The 25149-nt window shown below is 48.9% G+C and overlaps 1 protein-coding gene across 1 annotated transcript in view; it reads right to left on the bottom strand.

Annotated features, from left to right (window-relative positions):
- LOC119449142 (facilitated trehalose transporter Tret1-like) overlaps nt 1-24781 on the bottom strand; it is a 51301-nt gene extending 26520 nt beyond the window's left edge. Inside the window, 4 exon segments of the mRNA XM_037712326.2 lie at nt 14669-14842; nt 15788-15997; nt 15999-16050; nt 24579-24781. Of these exon segments, the coding sequence (XP_037568254.2) occupies nt 14669-14842; nt 15788-15997; nt 15999-16050; nt 24579-24781 (639 nt within the window).
- Between the last annotated feature and the right edge of the window lie 368 nt (nt 24782-25149).

Raw genomic sequence — 25149 nt, 5'->3', positions numbered from 1 at the left:
TATTTGTGGTAGATTCAGGGCTTCTAAATTTAGAATCAGCGGAGAACCGCGGTAGCATGTGGTGAAGGGTCATTAGGGAAGAACGTGTTCTTGCGGGTCGGCAGCGAGCACTGTGTAAATTCGGGGAAGAACGCTTAGCCAGGATTGGGGCATGGTGGCCGTGACTTTCGGGCCATGTATTAACGCGATAGCGTTTAGGGCCCCGTGTCACAGAAAATTCAGCGTCGGCGTCAGCATTGCCGCCCGCGGCCGAGAAAATCATCCCCAACCACGCAGGCCCTCCAAATATATTTTCTGCTAGTTTGCCATGGGAGATTATGATGAAGGCTGCCGCAGTTACTCTAGTGGCGCCACGGCTAACTGAGGGACCCTTTTCATTGGCTAGTTGGCTCAGTATATAGCGCTTGCGCTTCGCCTGGAAATTTGTTTTCCCAAGTCCTGCAGCGTCGCCTCCGTGGTGATTCGATTGCCTGTCGCGATGGGCGCGTTCCGAGAGGGGTACATTGCAAAAACGCTCCGGTACTTCGATTTTGGTGCAGGTTAATGAGCCCAAGATGATCTAAATGAATCCGGAACCTTTCCAGTTCCGTGTGCGTCATAACCTACTGTGAAGCATAAGGAAGATAAACGCAACATTTTAAAAATTTAATCTGTTAAATATGCTATACGCGTACGCAGTTAAGCAAGGCGGCTTTCTGTTCAGTGCATTTATAAATGTTGCACTCTCACGTGTATATTTTCACTAAGAGGTCATCAGCTAACCTTGAATTGCGTTTCAGTTTCTTTTCATTTATTCGTTCCTTGAGATACCGCCGGAGCCTTTACACACACATAAAATGGGGGGGGGGTGGCAGGGGAGGGGCTACAGTTGCGTCACGAGCCACAACGCAAACGAATGCCGACCGATATTATGCCTTTTCTGCAAGCCGACACAAAATATTGACACGTACACATGTTTATCTTTCACCGGTAGCCGCTTTCAACATTGGCTGACAAATGTTAAGCGTTATCGCTCGGCGCAGGACGCGCCAGCATTGGAAGCTTCTCGGACGTTATAAATGCTTCTATCCGTCGTCTGTGGTCACCGACGCCCATGTAATCTGATTGTATGAGCGACGCGAATTGTCTAGAACTTTCTGGAAGACACGCGGGCATCAGGGATTAATCTGGAACCTTCGATGACTCAGGTATAAAAGCCGACGCGTTTCGCCGCTGATCAGATTTTCGACGATCGCCGACTGTGTTCGCCGCTATCGTTGTGCTTTGAGTGTAGCTTGCTTTTGTGGGCACAGGTTCGCCCAATAAACAACCAGTTTCGTCATACACAGTTCTGTGACTGTTTTCTCTACCGTCACTACTACGTGACATCTGGTGGAGGTGCTAGTTCGTTCATGCACCGAACGCCCCCCGCAAAGCCGCGACCCAAGCCCGAAACCGGAGAACGAGACCAACGTCGCCAAGGACCAGCGAGCTAGCCGTAGGCAGCAAGGACTTGTGCCGGAGTTCGGACTTCTTCCCGAAAAGACCACTGCAATCAAGGCCAAGTCAACGACCAAAATGGCAGCACCAGCGTCCCCCATCCTGCTGCAGCAACCTCGGGAGCCACCGACTTTTCGTGGATCATCGGCTGAAGACCCTGAAACCTGGCTGGAGACATACGAGAGGACCGCGACGTTCAACAAATGGAGCGACGACGACAAGCTGCGCCATGTGTATTTTTCATTAGATGATGCTGCTCGGACCTGGTTTGAGAACAGAGAGACCACCCTGGTGACGTGGGACCTATTTCGTGAGAACTTCATGAGGACTTTCACGAATGTCGTGCGAAAAGAAAGGGCCGAAGTTTTATTAGAAACCAGAGTGCAATTGCCGAACGAGAACATCGCAATCTTCACGGAGGAGATGACTCGCCTCTTCCGCCACGCCGACCACGATATGTCAGAGGAAAAGAAAGTTCGGTTCTTGATGCGGGGCGTCAAAGAGCATCTATTCACTGGATTGATGCGCAACCCGCCCAAGACTGTGGCAGAATTTGTTTCGGAGGCCACAACCATCGAGAAGACCCTTGAAATGCGAGCCAGGCAATACAACCGCCGTGCACTGACAAACTACGCCGAAGCTCAAGCTCTAGGCGCCGACGACCTGCACGAGACGATCAGAGCGGTTGTACGGGAAGAACTACAGAAATTATTCCCAAGATCGCATCCTCAGGTGACTTCAATCGCTGACATAGTTAAAGAAGAGGTTCAGCGATCACTAGAAGTGCCAGAAGTTCCGGTATCGCCTCAACCACAGCCGCAAGCGATGACCTACGCCGCCGTCGCCCGTCGTCAAGGCCCCCCTCCGCGCTCGCGCCAGGGCCCCGTAACGCCGCAGTTCCGTCGTCCACCGCCGCCGCCGCCAGCACGCCCGCCCGTCGCCCAGCGCAGCTCCCAGCGGAAGACGGACATTTGGCGCACCCCCGACCACCGCCCGCTCTGCTATCACTGCGGGGAAGCCGGCCATGTCTACCGCCGATGCCCATACCGCGAGATGGGCCTACGAGGGTTCGCCGTCAACGCGCCACGTCCACAGCTTGGCGAGCGACCACGTGACATCGCCGACTACCTTGCCGGAGCCCAGTGGCAACCACGACGGCCCTCACGCTCGCCGTCACCAGGCCGCTACATCTCGCCGCATCGCCGCCTGTATGCCAGCCCAACCCGGGGCCGATCTCCCAGCCCATACCCGGGAAACTAAAAGCAGCAACCGATGGAGGTGCGGTTGCTGTACGACGCAATGCCGAAGATCCTCCGCCGCCGCCGACGACGACGATTCGCGAATCATCACGACGAGATATCAGCACGCCGCCTAGCAACAGCCTTGACAGCACATCGCCGCCGAACGAAGACCTTCCGACGCGACGTAGCAGCAGCAGAGCAAGCCGACGCAGCCGTGATCCGACGCCACGAATTAACCGCAACGCCAGACGCCGGTCTACCGATCTAGACGTGCTCATCGATGGTCATAACGTCACCGCTCTCGTCGACACTGGCGCCGACTATTCAGTTTTCAGTGGCGCGTTCGCCGCCAAGTTAAAGAAGGTGCAGACGGCCTGGCAAGGACCCGATATACGGACAGCGGGAGGTCACCTAATAACGCCGGCTGGAATCTGCACAGCGCGAGTCACGGTAAACAACCGCACTTACCCGGCGAGCTTCGTAATCCTGCAGCACTGCTCCAGGGACGTCATCCTAGGCATGGACTTTCTACACCAACATGGTGCAGTCATCGACTTAAGGTCCAAGTCGATAACGCTTTCAACACACAAAGCGATACCACCGGATACATGCATCAGTTACCATGCCTTGAATGTGCTTGAAGAACAAGTCACCGTTCCGCCTCACTCCAGCGTAATGATTTCCGTCGGTACGGAAGTGCCTGCAGACATGGAGGGCGTCATCGAGGGCGATCATCACTTACTGCTGTACCGTGAAATTTGCGTCGCTAGAGGCATAGCTGAGCTACGTGCAGGGAAAGCAACGGTGATGCTCACGAACTTCAGCCCCGAATACAAGCACATTAACAAAGACACCACGGTTGCCTACATCGACGAAATAGTACAAGCCAGCAGTGCTTTCGCCTTCACGAATTCCAGTGCACCCGCAACGACGACTATAATACCTGAAGCAACTTTCAACGTTAATCAGAACCTTCCCAGGCATAAGAAAGAACAACTAAAAGCTCTGCTCCTGCAATACAAGGATTGCTTCTCGTCGTCGTCAAAAGTTCGACAAACCCCTGTCGCCAAGCACCGAATCATAACCGACGAAAATGTCCGCCCACTGCGTCAGAGCCCGTACCGAGTTTCGGCACGCGAACGCGAGGCCATAAGGCAACAAGTCGACGAAATGCTACGCGACGACATCATCCAGCCGTCCAAGAGTCCGTGGGCGTCCCCCGTGGTGTTAGTGAAGAAGAAGGATGGAACCCTACGTTTCTGCGTCGATTATCGTCGCCTCAACAAGGTCACGAAGAAGGACGTATACCCCCTTCCACGGATTGACGACGCCTTGGATCGACTATACAACGCAAAGTATTTTTCGTCGATGGACCTCAAAACCGGCTACTGGCAAATCGAAGTCGACGAGAGGGACCGGGAGAAGACGGCCTTTATAACACCAGACGGACTGTTCGAGTTCAAGGTCATGCCGTTTGGTCTTTGCTCGGCACCTGCGACTTTCCAACGCGTCATGGATACAGTACTGGCAGGCTTGAAGTGGCAGACTTGCCTCGTCTATTTGGACGACGTCGTTGTGTTTGCCTCAAGCTTCGAAGAACACCTGCGGCGCCTTGAAACAGTTCTTCAAGCAATCAAAACCTCCGGACTCACGTTAAAGCCAGAAAAGTGCCGCTTCGCATATGAGGAGCTCTTGTTTTAGGCCACGTCATCAACAAGTCTGGAGTGCGCCCCGACCCTCAGAAAACTGCGGCCATCTCCAACTTTCCTCTGCCCGCTGACAAGAAGGCAGTGCGTAGATTTCTGGGACTGTGCGCCTATTACAGGCGCTTCGTCAAGGATTTTTCACGGATCGCCGAGCCACTGACGTACCTCACGAAGGCCGACGTCGAGTTCAAGTGGGAGATGCCGCAAATCGAAGCATTTGAAGAACTGAAGCGACGCCTACAATCGCCGCCCATCCTTGCGCATTTCGACGAAAATGCCGATACCGAAGTCCACACCGACGCAAGCGGCGTAGGACTCGGCGCCGTGCTTGTGCAGAGGACTGATGGACTAGAAAGGGTTGTAAGTTACGCTAGCCGGTCGCTATCGAAGGCGAAAGCAAATTATTCCACAACAGAAAAGGAGTGCCTCGCCATCATTTGGGCTACATCAAAGTTTCGCCCCTACCTCTATGGCAGGCCCTTTAAAGTTGTGAGCGACCACCACGCCTTGTGTTGGCTAGCTAACTTGAAGGATCCTTCAGGTCGCCTCGCACGATGGAGTCTGAGACTTCAAGAATTCGACATCACCGTCGTTTACAAGTCCGGCCGAAAGCACTCTGACGCCGACTGCTTGTCTCGCGCCCCCGTCGAACCGCCGCCACAGGATGACCAGGATGACGACACTTTCTTGGGACCCATCAGTGCCGACGAATTCGCCGAACAACAGCGAGCCGACCCGGAACTAAGGAACCTTGTAGATTACCTGGAAGGCAAGACCGTCACTGTGCCGAAGGTGTTCAGGCGAGGATTGGCGTCGTTTTTCTTGCAAAACGACATTCTCCTAAAGAAGAACTTCTCGCCTCTCCGAGCCAACTACCTCCTCGTGGTACCCTCAGCATTGCGTCCAGAGGTTCTGCAAGCTCTCCATGACGACCCGGCTGGACACCTCGGTTTTTCCCGCACGCTCGAAAGGATACAAGAAAAATACTACTGGCCTCGCCTCTCTGCCGACGTCGCCCATTACGTAAGGACATGCCGAGACTGTCAGCGACGCAAAACACCGCCGACAAGGCCAGCCGGACTTCTACAGCCGATCGAGCCACCTCGCCGACCGTTCCAGCAGATTGGGATGGACTTACTGGGGCCTTTTCCGACGTCGACGTCCGGGAATAAATGGATCGTCGTAGCTACGGACTACCTCACCCGCTACGCCGAAACAAAAGCCTTGCCCAAAGGCAGTGCTGCCGAGGTAGCCCGATTCTTCGTTGAGAACATCCTCCTGCGTCACGGTGCCCCAGAAGTCCTCATCACCGACAGAGGTACTGCCTTTACGGCAGAACTAACTCAAGCCATCCTGCGATACAGCCACACAAGCCATCACCGGACCACCGCCTACCACCCGCAGACGAATGGCCTCACCGAGCGCCTAAATAAGACCATCGCCGACATGCTGGCAATGTACGTCGACGTCGAACACAAGACGTGGGATGCCATCCTTCCGTACGTGACCTTCGCATACAACACGGCCGTGCAAGAAACGACGCACATGGCGCCGTTCAACCTGGTCTACGGAAGGAACCCGGCAACGACGCTTGACGCCATGCTACCGGACGTCACCGACGAAGAAAATCTCGACGTTGCCACCTATTTGCAGCGTGCCGAAGAAGGTCGACAGCTCGCCCGCCTGCGCATCAAGAACCAGCAGAGGACCGACAGCCGACACTACAACCTTCGACGACGCTACGTCGAGTACCAGCCCGGTGACCGTGTTTGGGTCTGGACTCCGATACGCCGACGAGGACTTAGCGAGAAGCTGTTACGTCGCTATTTCGGACCATATAAGATCACCCGACGTATTGGCGCACTGGACTATGAGGTCGTGCCAGACGGCATTTCGCAATCACAGCGGCGCCGGGCACGACCTGAAGTCATCCACGTGGTGCGTCTTAAGCCTTTCTACGCCCGCTGACAAACTTAGGTACTTTGTTACTGTGTTATTGCTTTTTTATTTTGTTTATTACGCATGGTTTTGTTTTCGCTTTCGTGTTTGTTTGTAGCATCGGGACGATGCTTTTTAAGGGGAGGGTATTGACACGTACACATGTTTATCTTTCACCGGTAGCCGCTTTCAACATTGGCTGACAAATGTTAAACGTTATCGCTCGGCGCAGGACGCGCCAGCATTGGAAGCTTCTCGGACGTTATAAATGCTTCTATCCGTCGTCTGTGGTCACCGACGCCCATGTAATCTGATTGTATGAGCGACGCGAATTGTCTAGAACTTTCTGGAAGACACGCGGGCATCAGGGATTAATCTGGAACCTTCGATGACTCAGGTATAAAAGCCGACGCGTTTCGCCGCTGATCAGATTTTCGACGATCGCCGACTGTGTTCGCCGCTATCGTTGTGCTTTGAGTGTAGCTTGCTTTTGTGGGCACAGGTTCGCCCAATAAACAACCAGTTTCGTCATACACAGTTCTGTGACTGTTTTCTCTACCGTCACTACTACGTGACAATATCCATACGGGGATATTTCAAGCTCGGAGCGCGACACAAACAAATCTAGTGCTATTTATGCATTCACGAGTAATTAATGCATTCACGAGTAATTACGCACAAATAATGTAATGACTTCGCACGAAAACCTGAACCTTTGGCAATATATAGAAGGGGGAGAAATGATGAGTGAATGTCCGTATTGCTGATTTAATACAGCCGCTGAAACTACGCGTCATGAAAAATAATTTCTAGCGCTGCCTTCTGGTACGCGCACCACACTGACGTGCTCGCGCTATTTTGACAACGCGTAGTGAGCTCGGAAGGATAAATATATGACGTTTACTTCTTTTCTGAAACGTTGGCCAAAACGTTGCGACGTTAAAGCAGTCACTGACGGCGACAAACGCCTAAACAACGGCTTCCTGCACCACGCGGGTGTCGTGCGCTCCCGTGGCAGCGGAGGCCGGTTGAGGGAAGGGACGGACGCGTAAACACGTGATCAAAAATGGCGGCGCCCCCAGGAGCTTAGTGAAAAGCATCTAAGTAAGGATGTCACGATGCTTACCGTGAATTACCCAGCTGACCATTTTTGTTCTATCCGCAATGACTGCTTATTTGAGGGCAATGTTGTGGCGCAAAATTAGGGTTAGCGAAAAAAGAATGAGAGAAGGTATACATTGGCTAACCAGCTCCGTGTTTAAGGGAGCCTAAAGAGAAACATTATTTCTTCTGTATTAGTACACTACCCTTCTGCGATAGCAAAAACACCATTGGTACCACGTGATGGTGCTTCGTTAAGACCGAAATGACTCAAAAAGGAAACATGGGTGGCGACGCCATCTTGAAGTTCCTGCGCCAGCACGCGGTGATGTCATGGATTTTGACCTCATCTGCTAGGGCCCACTTAATTCTTTTTGGGCAAACATTGACTACATCGTCTTCTAGAGGAGGCAAGAATTTAACATGGCAAGTTTCGGGAACTTGCACTGTGCCAACAGGGTCAGAATACGGAAAAGTAATTTTTGAGAACTTGACGCCCCACTGATGTGCCTGTGTGGTTGCCGCGCGACATTTAAAAAATGGAGTTCGACCTTCATTTTCTGTTATCATAATCAACCTGTTATCGCAAGCTTTCCAACAATACTTTATTAGTCTACACTGATGAAGTATTTTGCTTAAGCCTGCCGTTAATGAGCGAGCACTCGCTTAAGAATGAAACTGGCTCACACCTGCGCTTCCACTGTGGCTCATGTGGCTGTGTACCGCAGTTTCTTTGGCATGCCCATTCTCGGAAGAAGCCGTGATATGACGGCACGAAAGCTAATGGAAGCATAGTAAGTCAAGCGATGCGACTGATTCATCAGCGTACATTCTAGCTGTTTCACTTTACAAGGCGGAGTTTCAGTTTCTTAATACGGCTGTACAATAGAGTCTTGGGTAGCGCACACTAATGTTTGCTTGCTTTCATTGAATCGGTGCATCCAAGCAACCTATACATGCCCGCGCCGTTTTTCACGAAATGCGATTACTTGAGAGTTGGTGATCTTTATGTTATCCCCTTCTTTCTTCCACTAACCTCTTTCGCCACAAACATCGACAGCTCTGCACCAGCTATTTCCTTATTGGTCATTTCCGCGCGATGGATTAGTTTGCTCGGAACCTAAGTACATTCTCAAAACCTCATCAGCTACATCGAACAAGGAAACGAAGGCTGACATAATTGTTCAATTGTCGCTGCATACGTACACTGTTTTTGGCAGCGCTGGTGGTAGAGTACGCGTTTGGAAACATGCCACCGCTGCGCTAAGCGGAAACGAGCGAGCCCGTAGCCAAAGAAATGTTAGTTCAAGACCAACTTCACCCGACTGATGGCAATTACAGTTTCATTACGAGCCGACTCATCTTTGCCTGCTGCTTCTCCAGTGAATGGCTTCAGGAATGGTCAAGCAGCACTTTCTTGCAGAACAGGTGTCCCTAGTTGCACCTCGATATACCGCGGGCAGTTTCACCAAATACCTAGCTCGTGTTCGAGAATTTTATATGGTGCCCACATTGCAGCAGACGTGCCACATTTTTTTTTGCCAGCAGAAACTTCATGTGCATTGTCTTTGCAAAACTCGCAATTTACCCAAACCTTTTATTTTTTTGTTTTGCGTGTAGCTTTTTAATGAAGACCTTTGACGCCAACGTTTTTGTGGGCTGCGCCATGAATACAATGGTTAGGTGTCGCTCTTCAATGAAGCTCTGGTCAACTTCGGTCACTCAGTATGTGCCACTGAGTGCGCGACAAGCGAGGGAACAATTCTCAGCGTTCGCACGCACCGGCACGCCGGACTTCTTGTCTCGGAGGCCACGCGCGGGCTTCTCAGCAGTGCCACTAGACAGCGCTGCGAGTCCAGAAAACAGTGTGAATGAGTAGCCTGGTTGTCGCATGACCCGTTTCTGAGCATTCGCCCGCGCACCGGCGCGCCATACATTTCGTATGCAAGCGCAGGCTTCGTGGCGGCAGCGCTAGGTGGCACCGGGTGTTCGTAGGGAAGCGTGAAAGTAGTCCAGCTGCAGTACACGCCTCATACATAACTCGTTTCGACGGTGGCATTACGGTGCGTCACTATATCTATTTAATGCTCGCAACTTTTATCGTTGGCAATCATCGTGAGAGTGGGGTTGGCAATTTTAAAGCGAAAGCTTTACTAACCTAGTCGAGCCGAGATTTGCCATCGCCAGCAATTTGACCTTAATTTGACTGCAGCTGCGCCGTAGCCTTGGCAACGCATCACGTGAAATTTTATCTTCTAGCCGCAGCCGCCAGCTAGCGCATGCGCTATCCGCAGCGCTGCCTGACCAAGGAGGTTTAAAAAAAATACTGGAGTGGAGTTGCCGCCTCAAAAGTGAAGCCGGACCGCCGCCATCTTACCATAGGCAAGCAATAACGTTAGCAAATAGCGGGGAATATACGAAGCACTTTCTTCCCACTCCGTGCTGTTTTTAGGTGGACAATTTAGCCGTGCAGACATCGTTGGACGTCTTCCTTTCTGTCAGTGGTTTCAGAAGAAAGCCTTAAGTTATTTTCAAATTTTATGGCACATCATGATAATAATACACAGCTAAAGGTAATATTTTAAGCGAAAGGTTCGAGCTTTTAATTTCAAATTAGCCTAGCATTTGCAATAACCGACCAAAAGGACGTGAGCTGCTAGCAGATTTCATCTGTCAAAGCCCTCTTTCAGAGTAGAAGTATAGGCAAACTGCGGCTTCACCTGTGCTGGTAAGTAACTGCGGGGGCTGCCACTCAAGATATTAAAGACGATAGTCTTTCTTGGGGAACTTAAACGCTGAAAATTTGGTCTGTCTGTCTGTCTGTTTGTCTGTCTGTCACCCGATTCAGCCACCCGGCCAAAGTTGGACCACTTGCTTACCGCCCACACTACTTAAACTGGTACGGCTGTTCATACTTGTGAACGTTATCGATCACAAAGTAAATATTACGCATATCTGAGGCGCAACATCACTAGGTAAGTATTAGGAGGTGTGTTCCTTTAGTAGAAAATACATAGATACGTAACTCTAAAGACCCTAGTTTCTTAAGCTGCGCTGAAAATGCCATGCTATGCGCGCCGACGAACGACGTTCCCCGACTGCGCGCCGACGAGCGCCCTCTGCCATGGAGGAAGGAAACCCTCTGCACAAGCTCATGTTTCCCGATGTATTGCCAGATGGCGTCCATGTCTCACGCAGCGCCTCCTCAATTTTATCAATGCCAGCCAGATGCGGCCGATTCAACATAAAGGAAGCGCTGTCTGAGGCAGGGCAAAACATAAATGGCCGCTTGATGAAATAATACGGTAAAATAAAATCTGGTCAAACAAACCTTCATGCCAGGACGGAAATGGTACGAGAACAGCATCACGGGTGGCCGCGGATCAGACCAGCACTCATGTAGTACGGCCGGCAGAAGACTATCGTCTTTCGACGACATTTGCAGCGAAGCACGCAGATACGCGGCAAATTTTTTCTTTAAACCTCCTTGTGCCTGACCACGTGACTCTCCGCGCGCCTGGCTAAGAGGAGCGCCGCGCTCGCTCTCGTCCTGCACCACGGTGGAAGAATATTTAGGTGTTGACACTGCGCGCGAGCGAGCGTCCAGATTATGTTCGGCCGCGCGCGGGCGCACCGAGTAGCTCTGCTGCGAGCAGATAGATGGCGCCGTGGCCAGCGGTCCCAGCTTAGCGGCGCCGGCGGCTTGGCATTCCTCTGTCTCCGCTAAATTTTCGTTCATAGTGGCGCCAGTAAAACTCAAAGCGCGAAGGAAATTCGTTATTTCAGATTAAGGTGATAAGTGTACCAGGCTGAATGCTTTGCTAATATGAACGTATATTGTGCAGGGCGTGGATGACGTGAACACGGATCGATCGGGCAGCACTCAACGCCCACTCACATTCCGCTCGCGCGCACATTTTGTTGCGGCCAATGAAGCCATGCATACAACCACAAAAAAAATGAAAGCGTAAGCCCGCGTGCTACCCCTCGATCAGAAGAAAATAGTGACTGCATCGGAAAATTCAAAGTCAGAAAACCGTTCAAGCATCGTCACGCGAATTCAGTGTGGGCGCGATATAATTTAAGAAATGAAACGGCGCAAGCTTGCGATATGCAACGCACTAGAGCAAAGTGGGTGTTCATGGCTAGAACCTATGATGAGAAAGCACATAGCTATGTAAAGAAATCTTTCAAAAGATAATTTATCAGGCGGGACGAAGGCAGGCGTTTTATCTTGGACTACAATATCACTAATACAGTTTACTTGTGAAAATCTTTTTTATTTCAACATAGACTGTGTATATTATTCATTTGGCTTTCGTCGTTTGGGGAGCGAGTGACTCTTGCAGGATCTAAGAGGTGACTTTATTTTTTCTTAAATTGCATATGAGAATGTGCCAATGTAAGCGTATTTGACAATGCATGCTACAGCCTGTCCACAAATACACTTATACCCAGCACACAATAATCTCATAGACTTTTTATTATTTATTTTGGAAAGACAGAATAATTAAAAAATTGTGCATGAAGCAGCTCGATAATTTGAATAGAGGATAGCCTTCCCAGAAGCTTACGCTCTCATACACTCCCACAACGCAAAAATGTTGAATAAAAACATGCAAGCGTGTAATATACACCGCACGCGCATTGTAAAAAACATTCAGTATCCAAGATGGCACAAATTTGAAAATCAGGCACACATCTGCACAGAAAACAGCAGTATTATACAGGGTGCACAAAGATTTAAACACATGTAAATGTCACGTAGCTGAACAGAACCAAGGTAATGTTGTTTTCCGTCCCTTGGAGATACTGAGATTATTTTTTACATTTGGCCTACTTACATGATTAGTCTTAATTAATTATTCAACTTCTCAAATATTATAATTATATTAAAAGTTTCAATGCGAAAATTGCAGAGCAACATGAAAGACTCCCGATACAGCTTTCTATTACTCAATACACGCTACGTAGAAGTATTTTTCCGAGCGTGAAAGAAGCCCACGAATACAAGCAAGGTGCCTCGAGGCAATTTTGAGTCTATTGGCGGGTTTCTTTCACGCTCGGAAAACACTTTTATGTATCACGTATTGAGCAACAAAAAGCTGTATCGGGAATCTTTCATGTTGCTGTGCAATTCTCTCGTTCACACTTTTTTATCTAATTATAGCATTAGAAAAGTTGATTAATAAGTTATGAAAATAATTATGTAATAAGACGGAATGCAAAAAATAATCTGAGTATCTCCAAGAGACGACAGACAACATTGCCTTGGTTCTGTCCAGCTATGCGACATTTTCATATTTTTAAATCTTGGTGCATGATAGTTAAGACACCCAGTATATATCTTATCATGCAGCAAAATTTACACAGACTGCTGTGGCACACAGCAGTTTTCGTGGCACACAGGTGGTTCTCTCTTCCGCAGCGGCTTTCGAGGTTTAATTGACCGTGTGAGGTTCTTTGGACAGTTCGGAAATAAGGTGGGAACTGTATTTGCAGACAGAACAGGGCTCTTTGGCGCGTCAAGTAGCACCATTTTATCGAGCTCCGCGTAATATGCCGTCGATATCATATCCTCTGAAAAATGCTTGGCGCAAACATGGTCGGTAGGCATTAGAGTTCGGTCTGCCCTCAGATTTACACGGCGCCACTGCTCTAGACGACCGCTGTCGGACGGCACTTTGAATAGAGGCACACGCATCGCACAAGTTCGGTATCCAGAATTGCAGTTCGTGACGAAGCACTTTCTACCCATTTCAAGCTCTCAGAAGGACGCTTCCACCTTGGTCGAGGGCCCGTGGCGACAATACACAAGCACAAGATGATGAAAGGCGCGTGAACAAAAAGTGTGCCTTCAAAACAGCACGGCCGCACATGCAAGCACAAAGCGTACACAGACAGCGAAACACGCGCCTTCCCGCCGAGGCTGGGACCGCATACCGCAGCGCCCTCTACGACGGCGCCGAACCAGCTGCAACCAAGCCGAACATAATCTGGACGCGAGCGAGCGGCGCTTTCGCGCGCGTTGGGGGGAGAGTGTCAACACCTCTCCTTATTCTTACACCGTGTCCTGCACTCGCGTTCGTCGTCGTCGTCTGCTTGCACAGCTGGCTGCGTTGCCGCTGATCATTCCAGCGTATAATTTCACTTTTCTGTCGTCGTAATGGGGAGGCAGCTTTTACTGGGGTTTGAGCCATTGCATAAGGGGGTATGAGCCATTCATGTGCAACTGACGACGTTTCCTAACGCGTTTGAGCAACGCCGCCGCGAACGCACTTGGGAAAGTGCTCGTCGTCGACGTGCCGATTCTAGCGAGAGTAGAGCACTGCACGGGCCGATTTTTGCAGCCCGGGCCCGGCCCTGGCCCGTTTTTAGATTGGGCGGCCCGCCCGAGCCCGATCAAAACATTTATGACGAGACCCGGGCCCGGCTCGGGCCCGGAAATATTCTACGTTACCCGCCCGGCCCGGCCCGCCACCCCTTTATCTTAAGTCCGAGCCCAGCCCGAGCCCGACTCGAAACCGGCCCGAACCCGGCCCGAGACCAAAAGATACATCTTTTTCAGAGTTGAGAAGCCCGAGAATAACTCGCAGAAAGCCCGAGCCCGGCCCGGGCCCGCGTCAAAAAACCCGAGCCCGGCCCGAGCCCGTGAAAAAACTCCTCTAACCGGCCCGGCCCGGGCTTTCGGGTAAGCCCGAGCCCGTGCAGTGCTCTAAGCGAGAGGGATTTCGAATCCCTCACGAACGCGGGAGCAGGATGAGACCGAGGCCGGGCCTACGTCTCTGAGCGTTGCTCGGGAGCAGGAGGCTTTGAGCCGTCGTCCGTAAGTGGCGTCTGACAACCCCGTCAATATTGCCCGGCGATCTGCTGCACTGGAAAGGGTCCGGAATGCCAAGCGCGAGAAGCTAGCGTCGGAGACTGAGGAAGAGCGAGCCGTTCGGCTCACAAAACGCTTGCACTTGTCGGCTTATAATTTTTACCTGGCTTAACGGTGAGTGTATACCTAATTATAATAATTACAGCTAAATCAAAGGTTAAGCATGTGAAACCAAGACTTAACCAGGCTAAACCAAGCTTTCAGTTTGCATATCCAGGGTTAGCGGCGCTAAGCCGCAGCCGCCTTTTTAATAATTATCAGGTAGCACTATCTGATCAATTATCCTTCAATTTCGAAAGCAAATAAAGTTGGTGTTCGCTGACCTTCCTACCCGACAGCAGGTGCCAGCGCGGCGACTCCACGCAGAACATTGAGCAGATGCAGAGCAGGGCCGCCGGTATCATGCAGGCCAGGGCAAGATAATCCCAGGCGAGGAAGCGACCCAACAAGTAGGCGTAAAAGATGCCCACTGTGATGGTCATCTGCAGCATGCCACCCTGCAATCGTTGGCCACGCCGGTCACGCATTTGCGCAGATAAGGAATACGTCCATGCAACCACTCGCGTAAGCCAAAACGCGCGGCCATTCACTACAGCTGCGAGCCTGCGAAGTCTTGGTGGTGTGGTGGCTCAGTGACTATGACTTTTCGTTCGTAATCAAGAGCTGTTGGGATTGATTTCATACTCTTGCGGACTGCAAAGCCATTTGGGTTCCACGCTGTGGGCACAAATTGCCTTGTCAGCCGTTAGTTACCAAAGCATCAAGATCATCGAAGCAGCATCAATAATGTTCTAGCTCTGCCTGTTTCAATGCCCAGCGAACGATTCTCGCTGGATTATTAAAGACACATGGCGGGAAAATAAAGAAATGCTCGATCTGCTTGGTGGGCTAGTTGGTGCATATATGTTAGCATACTCGTCTGCGGGCAAAACACAACCACACAAGATCATAGTGACAGGAAGAACGCAGTACAATATTCCGCTCCTCCTGTCAATATCGCTTTGTTCGGTTGTTTTTATGCGCAGTACATTATTCTAACAAAAACGCACGCATGCTGACGCTTGAGTGTATTGCTGAAACTGGGCGAGTTTGGCCTCTCCACGGGCTCATGTTAGTACACCCGCACTTGTATCTCAGGTTGAATTCCAGCCTCGACGGTGGTGCAAGAAAGAAGGATCCACCAGTGAGGGAATTGTTACAAATCTGTAAAGAACGCTGACTTGCTCCATACATACCAATCGAGTTTTCCTGCCCCAAGAAAAGAAATGCTGAATCTAAATCGAAACGGACAAATTCGCCTTACCGTTCAGAATTTTGTAGCAATACGTAATGTCGAAAGAGCGTCCCACCATAACATGTACGAAGTATTTCACGCAATGGTACGACAGCCGGAACGCAACCGCGGTGGCAGAATCTCGACCATGCCCCCTTCCCGTACTTACCATGGTGCCGCGGTTGTGGGGCAGCGTGACCTCGGCGACGTAACAAGGTGCCACGAGCGAAACGAGACCCATAGAGAAGCCGGTGAGGAAGCGCCCGGTATAGATGTGAAAGGTGTTTCCGCGTGACAGGTACGTCACCGTCCATCCACACATGAAGCCGAGGGAGATGACCGTCAGCATGCTCTTGCGGCCCAGCGCCTGCAGCCACGCTGCCACTCACTATTGCACCCAGAACGGCACCGATGGTCATCAGGGGGTCGTACCTGCACGCCACGAGCAAGCCAGCCGGGCAGCATATGTAAAACAAAATTCGCACTTTCGCCCTAAGGGTGAGGCATTGATAGCGATTGCAGTGTATTAGAAGATTACACGAAGTAAGGTTGCTGTTTGTATGGGCAGTATAAAGCGTAAGTAAAGTTTGTTCGTTCTTCTTTGATGTTGACCAAGTGTCTTCAAGTTGTTAATCGACGTTGATGAATCAAGCGGCAGGTTGGAGATGAGAAACTTGATTATATATTGAAGTAAAAATATTTATAATGTCATATTCCGAGCTTGCTAAACATCACAGACGATAATCAACCAAGTACCAAGCGCCTTACTCTTCTGCTTTTCTCGAGTTAGAGCCACGCATAACTGTCACTAGATACCGACAAAATTAAGTTTTATTGTTGGACCACTAAGTGGTTACGGCCCAGACTAGCGATATGTCGCTCGGAGTCGTACTGATAGTCATTACAACCTAACTTGGTGGTTGCAACCTAGACCGAATGGAATGGGTTCCATGCAGCCTTTAAATACATTTTACAAAACAAATAAAGGGGGGAGGCGGTAACGGCGGCCAAAAGAACAAAAACCAGTTCATCTAATGCTAGCGGTGCACGCGCACTCTCGCCACAGATTTGGAGATATTAACCATGCCTTCTGGATTGGGAAACGTACAGTACACTAACGGGAGTGCACTTCTGTAGACCCCTTTTTTAAGTTTTGTGCTCCAAAACGGAGCACTTATAGTCTACAATGTACAATCAACGAGAGCCAGTCGCAGCACAGCTAGCCAGTGTATATTCCGGTATCACTATAATCCTCATCATTGATATCATCATAAGGCTTCAGCAACTGCTGGACGAAGGCCTCTCCCAGAGATCTCCAATTATGCCTGTCTTGCGCCAGCTGATTCTGTCTAATGCCTGCAAATTTCCTAATTTCATCCCACCACATACTTTTCTGCCATGCTCCACTACATCATCTTTTCCTGGGACCCATTCTGTAACTATAATAGACCAACGTTTATCCGCCTTACCGACCATGGCCTGCTCAGCTACATTTTCTGTTTAATGTCAACTGCAATATTGGCTACCCCCGTTTTCTCTCCAATCCACAAAGCTGTCGTCTTATGACCTTATTTTTACAGCGTAAGCTGTTATGGGCTCATTCAAATAGCAGTTTCGGTTCGCGATGGTGTCCGCCGCCGCCTCCGCCGCCTCCACCAATGGTGTCCGGCGACCGTAAACGCTATCGCCGGAAACGCGAAAAAAAGTACCCGGCTCCCGCCGGGATCGAACCCCGTTCCGCTACGCGGGAGTCAAATACTCTACCACTGAGCCATGCAAGCGCTTACTATCAGGTAGCGGCAAATGCCTTAAAACAGGCAGGCGCACTTGGCGCACCTAGTTAAGGTACCTGCAAACGTAGAACTACGTGCGCGGCTAAAACCAGATATCATCGGGCTCAGCAGACTGCTGTGCAGAGAGCATTACAACCCGCAGCTCGCCGTCGACGCCAGACGGACAGTTCAGATCGTTCTCGTCAAAACGAGGCGAAAAGACTTTGCCGCGAAGACCCTGCTGGTGCGTGGTGCCGTAATTGAAGCTACTCTTGAGCCACTCCACCAGCTTACGCTCTGACTGTGCCGTGTGTGCCGCGTAGGCCTTTGACTTTTTGTTCCATCACTCGTTGCACGGTGCTTAGTTTCTTCTCAATTTCGATGTTTGCCTGCAAGTTTCGGCCTCATATGTTAGCAGAGATAGAATAGCGGTAAGCTGCCGGCCATGACTTGGCAATGTTTCGCATATGTGCTCCAGCCTATTTTTATTCTGTAACTTCCTTCGCTTGATCGGGTTGCCGTGTAATAATTGGCCTAGATAATCTCTCTTCCACAGATTCCAGAGGCTGACTGCTAGTCACGAATTCTCGTTCTCTTGACAGAATACTGTGGGTTACCTTTCTCTTCTGCATTATCAGATCGTTGTTTTGGCGCGTAAAACCCCAGGATTTCTTTTGCATATACGTTTGCAACGGTACTTTTCCGCACTGTCGTCTAAAGTCCCCAATAATTTCTTGCAAGTCATCTTCGATGTTGCTGAATAGAACATAGCCATTTTAAGCCGCCGATTGCTGAGATATGCGCTTTTGATCTTCAGTCCTAATATTTCTAAGCATGCAATGAATAGCCTTGGACAGATTGTGTCTCCTTGCCTGACTCCAGTCTTCAATGTTATCTTTCCGCAAATCTTCTGAAGACCTAAAGTAGCTGTGAATCATTATAAGCTTTGTCTAAGACATTCACACAGGCTTCATCTGCTACTTGACTACGGAATAACGCCATCATCATCACCATCATCAGCCTATGTTTCTTTCCACTGTAGGACGAAGGCCTCTCCATGCGATCTCCAATTACCCCTGTCTTGCGCCAACTGATTCCAATTTGACCCTGCACATTTCCTAACTTCATCACCGCACCTAGTTTTCTGCCGTCCTCGACAGCGCTTCCCTTCTGTTGGTATCCATTCCGTCTCTCTAATGGCCCACCGATTATCCATCCTAGGCATTGCGTGGCCTACCCAGCTCCATTTTATTTTCTTAATGGTAATAAGAATATCACCTATTCGCGTTTGCTCTCTGAGCCACACCGCTATCTTCCTGTCTCTTAACGTTAGGCCTAACAGTTTTCGTTCCATGGCTCTTTGTGCGGTCCTTAACTTGTTCTCGAGCTTCTTTGTTAACCTCCAAGTTTCTGCCCCATATGTTAGCACCAGTAGAATATATTAATTGTATACTTTTCTTTTCAACGACAGTGGTAAGCTCCCAGTCAGGGTTTGGCAAAACCTGCCGTATGCACTCTAACCCATTTTTATTCTTCTGTAAATAACCATCTCATGATGAGGGACCCCTGTGAGTAATTGAGCTCGACAAAAATACTCCTTTACAGATTCTAGAGGCTAACTGGCGGTCCTGAATTCTTAATCTCTTGCCAGGATATTGAACATTATCTGTGGCTTCTGCATATTAATCTTCAACCCCACTCATTTTTGTAATTCGTTTTTTGTAATTCGTCTCCATTGTTGCTGAGTAGGCCAATGTCATCTGCTAACCGAAGGTTGCTGAAATATTCGCCGTTGATCCTCACTCCTAAGACTTCCCAGTCCAAGAGCTTGAATACTTCTAAGCATGCAGTGAATAGCATTGGAGAGATTATGTCTCCTTGTCTGACCCCTTTCTTTAAAGGTAACTTTCTACTTTTCTTGTGGAGAACCAAGGCGGCTGTGGAATCCTTGTAGATATTTGCCAAGATATTCACGTATGCCTCATGTACTCCTTGATTACGCAATGCCTCTATGACTGCTGGTATTTCTACTGAATCAAATGCCTTTTCATAATCTATCAAAGCCATTTACAGCGGTCGATTGTACTACGCAGATTTCTCTATTACCTGATTGATGACAGGGATATGATCCATCGCATAATATCCCTTCCCGAAGCCAGCCTGTTCTCTTGGTTGGCTGAAGTGAAATGTTGCCCTGATTATATTTGAAAAAAAAAACATTGGTGAATATATTGTACAATACAGAAAGCAAGCTAATGGGTCTATTATTCTTTAATTCTTTAACGTCTCCCTTCTTATGGAATAATATAATGTTATGGAATAATATAATATAAAGTCGTGAGGCATTGCGTATTTTTTATTTTTTTGTTTATACAATACTGCAGACCTTGCACAGGTCCAAGCAGGGTGTGTACTTAAGCATTTGAATAAACACAAGAAAAAAAGAGCACATGTCAATCAGTAGTAGGTACAATTGGGGACGGCATCAAGTTCCAGTCATTAATAGTTCGTGGAAAAAAAGAATATTTGAACACCTCAGTTGGTGCAAAGTATGTGTTTAAAGTGTGGGGTTGGTGGTGGTGGGTGTGTCTAGTTGTTAAGTGTTTAATAAGTATTGATGGCTCAATAATTATTGCTAATAAGTGCCGAAAAAAAGATGGGATAAGGGCCGCAAGCTTTTCAAGATTGATATCTCCTCCATATTTGAATAAATCAACTGTTATTCCATCTTCTCCGGCAGCGTTTCCCCTGGTCATGTCTTACAAGGCCCTTGTAATTTCATGGCTAGTTATAGAAGGAGCCTCTGTATCCTGTTCATCACTACTTCGAATGAAAGTAGGTTGGCTGCTCTGGGCGTCGTACAGGTCAGTAGAGAATTCTTCCACTGCTTTTACTATTTTATTTTCCCTTATTTCATGCTGCTCCATATTTTACTGCTTCCTTATTCTTTTCCACGTTATAATTTCGAATATCCATTACTTTCTTCTTGTTCATGAGTTATGACAGTTGAGCGAATTCTATCTAATCTCTCGACCTTGCCAATTTCATGTTTTTTCGTTTCTTTATTAGATCCTTTGTTACTTGGGAGCGCTTACCTACTGGTTGCATTGGTGCTTTACCTCCCACTGCAATTGCTGCTTCTGAGATCAGCCTAGTTACGGTTTCATTCATTACATCTATGTTGTCTTCATGGTCCCGTTCGAAAGCTGCATATTTGTTTGCGAGCACCAGCCTGAACTGGTCTGCTTTTACCCTTACTGCGTCTAGGTTGGCGTGTTTCTTCGTGACTAAGTTTAAACTCTCTCTTCAATTTGAGAGAAACCCTAGACCTCACTTACCTATCATCACTGCACTTTACCCTACCTAACACTTCTACATCCTGCACTATGCTGGGATCGGCAGAGAGTATAAAATATATTTCATTCCTTGTTTCTCCATGAAGGTTTGTCCAGGTCAACTTCCTGTTTATGTGCTTCCTGAAGAAGGTATTCATTATCCAGAGCGTATTCCTTTCCGCGAATTCTACCAACGTCTCTCCTCTAGCGTTCCTAGAGTCGATGCGGTAGTTGCCAATTGCTTGCTCAACAGCCTGCGTCCACCCCCCCCCCCCCCCCTTTTGCATTGAAGTCGCCCATGACTACAGTATACTGAGTTTGCACCTTTGTCATTGCTAAATCAACATCTTCATAAAACTGTTCTATTCATCATCGTGACTGGAAGTTGGGGCGTAGGCTTGCACTACCTTCATTCTATGCCTCTTATTAAGCTTTATTACGACGACCGCTACCCTCGCATTAATGCTGTACAATTCATGAATGTTGCCCGCTATGTCCTTATGGATTATAAATCTTACCCCGAATTCTCTATTATCTGGAAGACCTCTGTAGCAGAGCATGTGGCCGTTAGTCAGCACTGCATAAGCCTCACCAGTTCTTCTAACCTCACTAAGGCCAATAATATCCCAGGCAATGCCCGATTATTCCTCAAATAGCCCTGCTAAGCTAGCCTAACACGACAGGGTGCGCCTGTTTAACGTTGCCAAGTTCACTTTCCAGTGGCGGCCTGTCCGGATCCAGAGATTCTTAGCACCCTCTGCCGCGTCGCAGGTCTGACCGCCGCTTTGGTCAGGTGCTCCGCAGCCGCTGGGAACTGAGGGCCGTGGGTTAATTGTAGGAGTCAATAACGCCACAATTCCTGGTATTTCTACTGAACCGAACGCCGTTTCGTAATCTATAAAAGCCATAAAGAAACGCTCGCTATACTTGTTTGTACTTGTATATGTTTTCAATTACCTGATTGATTACATGAATGGGATCCATTGTCTAATATCCCTTCCTAAATCCAGCCTGTTCTGTTGGTTGATGTACTTGCCACGTGAATCTTCCAACTAACATCTTTGTTATGATGGTGCACAAACCGCAGCATCAGCGACCGGAGCGCTCCCTTGGAGTAGCGGAAAGGAATATCCAGAGTTGAAGGAGCCGGAAACGCGTCATAGCCACCACGTACTCAACGACTTCTTTTTTATCCCTTTTTTTGTACAGGTATGAGCGCTTCCCTCTGAAAATCGTTAAAAGAAATATTTCGTGTTGACCGCTGCTTTATACTTGCTGAATTTAGCGAAAGATAGCATTTTTGATTCGGATCACAGAGTTTACCACTTGGAACTGTTACTTCGCAGACATTTTTTTAATAAACAAATGGTCAAACAAGTATCGACCCTAAAAAAAGGCGAGGTCGACGCACATTGCGATTGGAATAATTATTCCATTCAATGTTCATTATATGTCTCTAGGCTGTGTCCTTGTGTCTCTTTCTCATGATAATTCACTTATGCGGTCTTATTTGTATCGTACTTAACGCATAATTACGTCGACTTTGTCTTCTTTAGAAAAAAAATTATGCGGTTTTGCGTGCCTAAAACAAGGATCTGATTATGAGGCACGCCGTAGTGGAGGACTCCGGAAATTTAGACCACCTGGGGTTCTTTAACGCGCACCTAAATCTAAGTTCGCGGGTGTTTTCGCATTTCGCCCCCATCGAAATGCGGGCGCCGTGGCCGGGATTCGACCTCGCGACCTCCTGCTCAGCAGCCTAACACCATAGCCACTGAGCAACCACGGCGGGTTTTGTCTTCTTTAGCGTTGACGCCCGGTTGACCCTACTTTTTTAAAAGCGTAGCTGTTTAAGCTCAAGGTTCGGCTACAAATTGTTTGCAGAAACTCCGCCGAGCTATGACGTCACTGCGTTGCTTAGCAACCACATGGCCTAGCTCCGCCTTGCTCACGCTGCGCCTAGCTCTGACGTCACTATGCGTCACCTAGTAACCACCTGGCATGTCTGCGCATAGCCGCGTCACGCTGCACCGCCACTTCACGTACATCGCTAAGCTTCCACAGCCGTGCATGCGGCGAAATAAAAAAGCTATGACGTCACTGCGCACCGCTTCCTTCGCGACCTTCGTATAAAGCTCCGTGACGCGGCGACGGCGGCACATTGCCTAGTGTCTCTGCGCCGAGCACATCGTCTGCGCCGCCTAAAAAAAACATGGGTCGGCCGAAGAAATACGTAACCCCCGAGGAAGAAAATGCTCGACGGGAAGCCATTCGCACCGCTGCTCGCGAACGATTGCAACAGCTGCGATCAAACCCGTAATACCATGCTGGTGAATCTTCGTCAAAGCGACAGCGAAGAGCGGAAGATTCCGAGTACCTCGCCTTCGCAGAGAATGCTGTTGTATGTGTGATCGCAAGCGCCGAGAAATTGATCCGGGCTACCGTGTCATGAGTAACTTCCTGCGTAAAACGTAAAAGTCCATGGGTGGCGCGAACGGCCGATTTCAGCGAGATTTCTCGAATGTCGAGTTTGGTCACGCCTGCCGCGTCTGCGATCGGCGGTGGTTTGACGTCAACCTGTCTACTATGAACTCGGTTCGAGACATTTAGAAGCGCAATATCACCGTGCAAGTGTTGCCCGAAGTGTTTGCCGCAGAAAACGACCCCGGAGAAATGAAGGTTTGCAAAAATATTGGCATAACGTAGCATTACATATCAAAACTTCGTTAAAATCTCAGCATAGCATAGCAATACGTAGCAAAAGCCCGGTAAAATCTTAGCATAATATAGCAATAAATAGCAAAACTCGGTAAAACATTGGCATAACATAGTAATACATAGAAAAAAATTTGCAAAACTTCGTAAACCTTGGCCGATCCCCATCTACGCGTTGCACCACTAGTGCAAGCTGCACTCATTTTTTTTTTCTTGAGAAGAAGACAAGTGAGCAGACACCTGATATTGTGCAGCTTACGGCGCAAGATAGCTAATTTTCAACTATAATAGTATTAAAATGCCGGTACTGTAAATTTTGCCTACTCTACAATTAAGTCTCGCTTCTTATGGGCACAGGCGACGCCGCCTTCTAGATGCCGTTGCCTTGGCCAAGCTGTGTGTAGTCAAAGCGGATTTGCTCCATTTTCCAAAACTGCGCTGTACGGTGACATGTCCTCAACCTGTCTGTATCTACGGCGGTGCAACCATTACCAATATTTAGTCCAATGGGGTAATTTTAGACTATACTAGCTCTACTTAAGCCAGACCTTAAATTATGCCTAATATTCGACTAATAATCTCTGTTTCTCTCGTTCCGATCTACATTTAGATACCATTTCCGACGTGCTCCGACGCTCTGGAAGCGGTCATTAGATACCCAGTTCCCAGATACGCCAAACCAGGGTGACGTAAGCTAACTAGCATGAAGTCAGACCTTGTTTTAAAAAAAAAAACTACGAATTTCCTTTCGTGTGCACCCCTCAGAGTAAGTAATGTTTGACACATAGCAGCTTTGTCGCTTCCGGCCTCTGCAGTACGGCAAAGTATGGTTGCTTAAATTGGTTTCCATGAATCGTTCGGGGTTGCATCCGCGAGGCGCAGGCGAAATCAAATTCATAGCTTTTTCTTGACAGTACCGGCAATTAACGGTGTCAAATGTCCTACTGAACGATTGGAACCTTAAAATGCGGCCTCTCTGCAAAGGTTGAGCAAGAACAGACAGCGGTAATCACAAAATTATTTTGTGATTAACGCAAGTCTCTGCATGAAAAATTGTGTGAAAAGCTTCACAACGCCGTTGCTTTATGTATGTGAGGCTAATGCGGTATGTCTACAGAGGTAAGCGCCTCTCCCTCACCAGTCGTTGGCGCTGAGGTCGAACCCGTGCAGCCCGTCCTTGAAGGTGTGCTCCAGGCTGTACTTGGCCGGGGACGAGTAGCCCAGCACGGTGCCCATGCACAGCGTTCCAACCCAGCAGCCCATCAGGGTGGTCAGCAGCGGACGGGGCATCGGTGGACGCTGGTCTTCATCAGCCAAGTGGTCCCCGCTGTGTTGCGACATGTCGTGCTGCACACTTTGGACGGCTGACGTTCGGTAAAGGTATCGACGCCTTGCGCTAAGCGCGAGTGTTTTGTAGCTTGGTCCTGCAAAGGGTCTCTTGCTTTCTTCTAGATCCCTGCTTTTAGAAAAGCCTGTTTCCGGTGAGAAACGTGAACCTAAAACGAGGCGAGAACGGCAGCCTCACCGAAGGAAAGGATCGAGTCTTCTTTCTCATCGCAGGCACGGTCACGTGCCCCCGACATTCACCCACTGACAATGATGATGGTACCGTTCAATTCTGGTTAGACGAGCGTGGCCAAGTGTAAATGACGCGCTGGCTTCCTTTATAATATTGTTTCTTATTGTTCTTTAATTTTAATGTACCCTGA

Source organism: Dermacentor silvarum, chromosome 4, assembly GCF_013339745.2.
Source record: "Dermacentor silvarum isolate Dsil-2018 chromosome 4, BIME_Dsil_1.4, whole genome shotgun sequence".
NCBI lineage: Eukaryota > Metazoa > Arthropoda > Arachnida > Ixodida > Ixodidae > Dermacentor > Dermacentor silvarum.
Note: the sequence above shows the minus strand (reverse complement) of the source record. Positions and strands in the feature narration are given on the sequence as shown.